At 31.4% G+C, this 8145-nt stretch overlaps 1 protein-coding gene across 1 annotated transcript; it reads left to right on the forward strand.

Annotated features, from left to right (window-relative positions):
- The first annotated feature begins 4979 nt into the window (after positions 1 to 4979).
- Positions 4980 to 6780, forward strand: LOC100785092 (U-box domain-containing protein 30). Its single transcript, XM_003523580.5, has one exon. The coding sequence runs from the start codon at positions 5481 to 5483 to the stop codon at positions 6747 to 6749; it is 1269 nt and encodes a 422-aa protein (XP_003523628.1). The 5' UTR covers positions 4980 to 5480; the 3' UTR covers positions 6750 to 6780.
- Positions 6781 to 8145: the final 1365 nt, after the last annotated feature.

The following is an 8145-nucleotide window of genomic DNA, read 5'->3' on the forward strand; positions in this document are numbered from 1 at the left end:
AGTTTTGAAAATTCAAAAAGTATATATAAAATCAAACAAGCCATAGTGAGAGAATAATTATTGTGTGTCCACAAATACAAAATGAAAAGTTAAAGGTCCTCATAATGAATATCCTAAAAGCAATGATTAATTTATTTATTTTTTAAATGTATCTTAAGAATATATGGAAATTACGATGAAAGTATGTTGATAATACATTTTCATAAAAACTTGTGATATTTGTTGATGTTCTACAAACTTAATATGTAGTTTTTATTGAAAAAAATATATTTATTATATTTTTTTGGTAACAGAAATATATAGGAATAAAATAATGTGTTATTTAGTGTGGCAAATTGTTCATTGACTCGAATAAGTAAACAATTGGATGTACACCTTACCATAATAAATTTGATTGATGGTGATATATAAGATGTGAAAAAATGAATTTCAAACTAAAGTTGGATTTTCCTGTAAAAAAATAAAAAACTAAGGTTGGATTCGATCTGGTGGGCTACATTTATTTATATGGACCAAGAAATAATTTATATACCAAATACACAATTTTACTTCAGAATAGTTAAATTCTATTTTTTTAAAGTCTTTATCTGAGTATTAAAAACACTTTCACACTATATGCTCATCGGCACACAATATACAATTCCTATATTTATTATTTTTTTCATTTTTTTTAACTGGTATTCTTTTGTGGATATACAATCTTATTCGAAGCATTGTCGAAAGTTAAATTTGCACACATCTAAATTTGAATCCAACAGGTATTCAGAAATTAAATTTAAATCTTAGTTTGTGAAGTTGTGAGGGACTAACATCTTCTACTAAACACAACTCCATTGGTATTATTATTTTCATGATTTTTATTAAGTTTATTTTTTAATAATTAAGAAGTAAAGTTTTCAAAAGAAAAATACAATATTTATATGTTTTTTTTAAACAAAACTCTCACTTCTAGTTCTTTATTTTTTTTATTCGTGATCCTAATAATAATGATTAGCAATGATGTTTCTCCTGTAATAAAACGTTTTGTAAATAAATATCATAAAAGATTCATGATCAAAATTATTTATATTTAATTAAAGCATATTAACTAATCCTTTGGATCAAGATTTGATTGCAATAGTAAATTTAAAATGATTTTGTTATTCACTATTCTTTAAGAATTGATAAAATTATTTTTACAGAAAATTATAGTGGGAATGAATTTATTGAATGTTATGCTTTTCAATATAAATTTTCATTATTCTTTCCTTGACCATTAAATTAACAAAAAATAAAATAAAATTAACAACATCGAATTTAAAGCAAACTACTTGAGACCTCTTCCTTAGTTGTAAGCACCTATATGACGTGTTTTGTTGTAATTACAAAAGTCGTTAAGTTTTTTTTTAGATCAACCAATAAAATATTGCATTAAGGGGTACCATTAACAAAAGTTGTTAAGTTTATTACATTCTAAAAAGGTATCTCTGTGTAACATGCTGCTGCTATAAAATAGACGCGCAGCTTTGGGGAAACTTGAAACACAATTTCCTCCATTAGCTGAAGAACTTGTTTGTTGTTTGGAATATCAAGTCCGTGCTATATTGACATCTAATGAATGGAAGATGTGTGGAATGGTTTGGAAATATAAAATCTTGTATAAATGCAGCTCCTTGGGTGAATGTGTGGAATATTAAGTGTTGTGTTGACATCTAATGTATGGACAAATTATATAACAAGATTGTTATGTGAACATGGACATTTAAATGCATTTCATATTTCATATATACTGTGAAGGATAAAACTATTATTGAAATGGAATGTATGAAAAACTGAGTTAATTGTGAGATATTTACGTAGAGTTCCAACTTCTGTAACCATTTGATCTTGTAGAAAATTATCCCAAGTTTCTCACAATTATTTGGTTTTGTTGTGTTTACAACACGTTCTAAAGGTGTTATTCTACTGGATGTACCTCTAATTAAATGTGTAGTTGATTTTTTATAATGACAATTAAACTAGACGACCCAATTCAAAAATAAAAAAATAAAAGTTTAGAGATTCAATTAAAAGGGCGAAAAATCAGAGACCTACCTGAAAATTTGGTAAAAAATATGAGACTCTGGAATCAATTTAACAAATTTTTTAATTAAGATTCTGACTCGTATAACGTGTTCTTTTTATTAATATATTATATTGATTTGGCTACTAAAAAAAAAACGAAAACACAAGTGAATTTTGATTCCCATATAAACAAGCTAACAACCGAAAGTTAATGAATTTTTACTATTAACAGTAACACTATTAAAAAAAATAAGTGAACTAAATTTCTATGGTGTCAAAATAATGGATATACGAAAGTTTATATTATCACATACCCCTTTTCATCTGTAGAGCATTCCAACCACATAAAAAATCAACAAGGTAAACAATATTATAAATATAAACTTGGGATAGGGCCTTTCAAAACTTGGGATACGGAAGCTAGCCCGTAATTAGGTAGATTTAATTGCACCCACTTATACTTTGATTCCATAATGCTGGGAGATCCAATTCCATATAGATTCACTATGTTGAGAATGTTCGAATTAATGGAAATGGATAAACGCAATAAAATTAATTAAATGAGACTAGTTGTTATTATTTAAATTGTTTAAAATGAAGCAAAAACTGATGGAATACATTATGTTTAATGTTTCTCTCTTTCAAAATTGAAAAGATATCAAAGTAAAAAATAGTAATATTTTACTCATTTCATTTTCCTCTGGTTCACTTTATCACACGCTCATTTGGTTAGATTTAAAGACCAATTGGATTGAATATAGTGGTTCAGGAAGCAGCAGGTGTCCGAACTTGGAAAGTTGAATTCTCCGTGAGGTTCAGTTTACACATGGGCATGACTTTATGAAGGGAAAGAAAGGGTTCAAAGGATTATTCGTACGAGACACCCTTTGGCCTCGGTTAAATGAGAGCTAAATATTTTGACTAGATTTACTTTTGTTTAGATTTAGAATATAATTCATTCTTTGTTTGCATTGAAGGCATAAGGCAATGGCCTTTGCCTTTCTGACAGTTGGTTTTGACCACTTTTGGCGGAAAGAGAAAGAGGGACATGCCCTCGTGCATTTGCTTAATCCTTTTTTTTGTGGCCACGGGTTTGGTGCATCACCTCTCTTCTAGGAAAGTCTCTCCTCTAAATTTGAGCTTCACTGTTAGGATAGGAATATTACTATTAGTTAAATGCTAACGAGTATTCACTACAAGTATTAATTAAATATTTAAAATAAAAATATTTTTATTAAAAGATAAAAAATTGTATTATCTATAATTTTGTTCTAAAAATACTTACTAATAAAATTCTTACTATTATGTAGGCCCAACAATATAGGGATCCTTTGGATAATAGTAGTATTTAGTAATTGGTGGAGTTGTTATTTGAATAAAATTTGACAGTTTTTATTTTATTTTAATGTTATTAATAATTTTTGTGTGAGTTTTATTAGATAGACAAACTGAATTTGTCTAGTATATTTTTCAGTTGTACACCATCTGGGTGGGAAGCATCATCAACCCAATCACAACCAATTCATTTTATCTTAGTCTCGTTGTCCTTTTAAGTTTGAGACGGGAGGAATGTGTATCCTCCAAATCGACTCCATTATCGACCCAATTACATTTGCTCCACCTTAAGTAAATTCGTTGTAGAACTCAATCCCACACCATAACAACCCTCCCCCCAAGAAGAATATGGTAATTTCAAAATATTGTAAAAAAACAGTTACAGTTTGTTTGGTTCAAATTCACTTTTAGCAAAATTGATTAAAAAATCTCGTTGATAGTGAAGTAACAAATACTAGGTTTAGTTTTTTCATAGTGTCACTATAATTTTATGATTTAGAATCAATTCTTATTTGTTATTCAAACACACTATTAAAAAATTATATATTTTTTATTTGGAAATAAAAGGAATTTTATTTCAAAATATCTTGAAAGTTGTTCTAATTAAAATTAAAAAAAATAATACTTTTTAAAATTAATAAAAATTTATATATATATATATATATATATATATATATATATATATAATATGAAAGAATTGAAGTTTCATCAATGCATTGACTTGAAAATTAAAACGATTTTACTAATTATATCCTTAAATCAAAGGATAAAGAATCAAAATTAAAAAAATGATTTTATTAAATACGATTATGTTTAATCTTATTAATACATTTCTATCATACCTTTTAAGAAATGCTTCTATTTATTAAGTCTTTTATCGATATTCTTTTATGAATGAATAACAAAATTGAAATTAAAAAATAAAAATAAAAGTTGGAAAGTCTCGAGGGTATGAAGCAATTGAGTGATAGAAACGAGTCGGTTTAGCACAGCACAGTCTTCAATAATACTAGTTTGGAGGCATCTGGTTACTACATTTTTGACTATCTGTCCGGGTCCCAGGTTGCGTCTTCAAGGTCAAGATTGTCCCTTATCTGGTCCACAATTCATGCATAGAGAATCAGATAAAAAGGAATTAAAAAGAAACACACCACCACTGTGTCACTGACCTCAAAGCTAAAAATACACTCGTGTGCTGCAGGGTTCTTTAAATAAAAGATGACCCGGTAGCCAATCACTATTTGAAAAGCAAGCATTTTTGTATCTAACCCTAATTATTTTAACACGTTACTAGTATTTACTTGAATATAATTTTAATCAATAAAAATATATAATATATAGTTAATTTAGTTTTACTTTATCACTTCTCAATAATTTTTTAGTGTATTTGGATAATATCTAGAATCAATTATATTCCTCAAAATCATGGTGATATCATAAAAAAAAAATATTTATTACTTTGCTTTTATCATAAAAAATAATTAATTATTTCTCACCATGTATCTAATTCAAAGATTTAGTTAATATCATCGTGAGTCCCCGAAGGAAAGCACGAATACATAATACTCGGTTCTATTCTACGGTTATTTCGTGCTTGTCTCTATTCTCTATTCTTTCAAGTATATTTTTTGTATCTTTTTGGTACACTGAGCGCAGTATTTGTTCTAGAAGCCATGTAGTATGTAGAATTCATTTTGTTCTTTTCAAACACTATTCTTCTTTGTCCCTACTTTATTTTTTTTTTTTCCTTTATAAAATTATGGTCCGGGGTCGATGATTTCCTACCCTTTTCGAAGCTTGAGGAGGAAGAGTGCCTCGGTATTGGCGATGAAAAAAATGAAGACTCAATCATGGCGTTGATGATGAATAAGCGGGGCAGTACCTTTTTTGACCAAAGAAAGAAAGCCACCACAGTTAAAATAAAAAACTTGTCCCTTTGACAAGCACTTCTTAGCTCTCTCTCCGCCATTCTTTCTTTATTGCTCCCTCCCTCCTTTCCCCTCCTCTCCCACACGCTTCTTCTTATCCTCATTCCCTTTCTTCAATTCCATTTTCACATCCTTCCTTCAACTTCCACTGTTAGAAACTTCACGTATGCAACCATGCTTCTTTACCAACCACCCAAAGAAGAGGTAGAAAGAACCATGAAGGGCAACAACGTTTTGGATCTGAAAACGTTAATTGATGAGCTTGAGTCATCATCAATTGAAGTCCCTTCGGTTTTTATCTGCCCTATTTCACTTGAGCCAATGCTAGACCCGGTGACCCTTTGCACGGGACAAACCTACGACCGTTCCAACATCCTCAGATGGTTCTCCCTCGGTCACAACACGTGTCCCACAACAATGCAAGAGCTTTGGGATGATTCGGTCACACCAAACACCACACTCCACCACTTCATACTCTCTTGGTTCTCTCACAAGTACTTGGTCATGAAGAAGAAGCTCGAGGACGTTCAAGGCACGGCCTTGGAGCTCTTGGACACGTTAAAGAAGGTAAAGGGTCAAAATAGAGTTCGAGCTCTCAAACAACTTCGCCAACTCGTTGATTCCCACGTGTCCACGAGGAAAACCGTTGAGGAAAATAATGGTTCTTCTTTGATTTCTTCCTTGCTGGGTCCTTTCACTTCCCACGCTGTTGGTTCGGAAGCAATTGGGATTCTCGTGAATTTGGAGTTGGGTTCGGAGTTGAAGAGGAGTCTCATGGACCCCGCGAAGGTGTCGTTGTTGGTGGACATCATGAACGAGGGAACAATTCAGACAAAGATGAATTGTGCCAAATTGATTCAAACGTTGTTGGTAGAAGGTGACCCCTCCGAGACAGTTGTTTTATCAAGTTTGAGTCTTTTGGTTGGGGTGTTGAGGTTAGTGAGAGATAAGAAACACCCCACTAGTGTTGTAACCGGACTCATATTACTCAAAATTGTATCTTCGCGTGAATCCGTTAGAGGCTCAATTATAAGCATAGGAGCGGTGCCTCAATTGATTCAGCTTTTACCCACTTTGAATAATGAGTGTTTGGAGATAGCACTTCATATTCTTGAGGTTTTGTCAACACTTCCTGAAGGGAGAATGGCTTTGAAAGAGTGTCCAAATATTATTCCCAATGTGGTCAAGTTGTTGATGAGAGTTTCAGAGAGTTGCACACAATTTGCATTGTCGATATTGTGGGCTATTTACAAGCTTGCCCCAGAGGAATGTGCTTCGAAAGCTGTGGAGGCAGGGTTGGCGGCGAAGCTACTGCTAGTAATTCAGAGTGGTTGCAACCCGGTGTTAAAGCAGAAATCTACCGAGTTTTTGAAAATGTGCAGCCTAGATTACTCTACTAGTATTTTGATTTCCAAGTGTATGCTTACTGCAACAATACAATGAAATTCAAAACCAAAACAAATTTGTTCATAAATTAACTTCGTACATGTTTTCTTTCTTTCTTTCTTTCTGTTTTTTACTTTTTGGTGTATTTCATATACGTTTTTTAATACGGCCAAAAGAATTTTTTTTTTTTTTTTTTTGTACCATGATTGCAAATTGAGGGATGTGATATAACAACTAGTTGGTACTAATTAGGTTAGAGTTAGTTGGAAATTCAAATCAGCATTGATCGGATAACGCTGTGTGCTTTTGAAATAATTGTGGGAAGCTGAGTTGTAAGATCATAGAAAACGATAATGTAATATTAGTCCAAGTTATTCTGAACCCCACTTTTTTGTTCCTGTATCTTAGGATTAGCTGGAGATGGAGTGGTTTAATTAATGCTCTGTTTGGTTTAATGAAAAGAAAATGAGGAAATACAGAAAAAAAAAGTTAAATTGGAATTAAGATGAGACTAAATGAAAATAAAAAATTTAATTTTTGTTTTTGAAAGATATTTTTTTCCTTTAACTAGATAAAAGAAAAAGAGTATTTGCGCTCGTCCAAACAGAGAGCTAATTTACTCCACTTGTGGTGTTTTTAGAAGAGGCGATTGTTCATGATAGGACAGAAAGTGTTATATTTTGGAGCAAAGCTAACAAGAAAGAATCTGGATTAGGTGTGGTCAAGATCGGGTGACTATTGAGTGTAGTTGTGTGGCTCTGTTTAAAAATAAAAACTGTAGTCATTTTAAAAGTTGAGAAAGACAAGATAACAGACATAATTTATGGCATGTTTTTTCATATTTAAATTTTGTCAAATCTCGTCCTCCATGGCTGGGCGTGGGCGCCCTCATTTAATTGAACAGTCTCAAAATTTTGGAGCTAATTCTCGCGCTCAATTTAAGCTTTTTTCTTCTTCGTTTTTTAATTCTCAGTGAAAGGGTTACGGGAAAAAAAAAAAGTCTGGGAGTATCCAACACATGATTTTTTAACATATTTTTGCCATTAAATAACCATTTGTACCTCCAAATTTTTCGTTTTATGTTGGGCCATAAAGGCCCATGTTTTCTTGTTTGAATATTTTGTGGGCTATTGCTAAATCCGTCCCCTTTTTACTAACTCCCAAAATTACTCCAAAAAATACACTCCCTTTCCTCACACTCTGTAGCAAAATGAGGCAATGTTCTCATACATGTTTTCAAAAATTATTTCACGCTGAGTTAACCAATAATAAATGAGCAATTCAATTAGAAACAAAATTATAATAATACTAATAACAACTAACCAATCTAAACCTACATGTAAAATAATCTTTTGGTTAGTTACGATTCCTAAATTTAGAATCATTTGCGAATAACTTAGCATACCTTGTTACCAATGGAAGATCCAATAAAAGGGAAGACAAACCATCATCC

This window comes from Glycine max, chromosome 4, assembly GCF_000004515.6.
Source record: "Glycine max cultivar Williams 82 chromosome 4, Glycine_max_v4.0, whole genome shotgun sequence".
Taxonomy (NCBI): domain Eukaryota; kingdom Viridiplantae; phylum Streptophyta; class Magnoliopsida; order Fabales; family Fabaceae; genus Glycine; species Glycine max.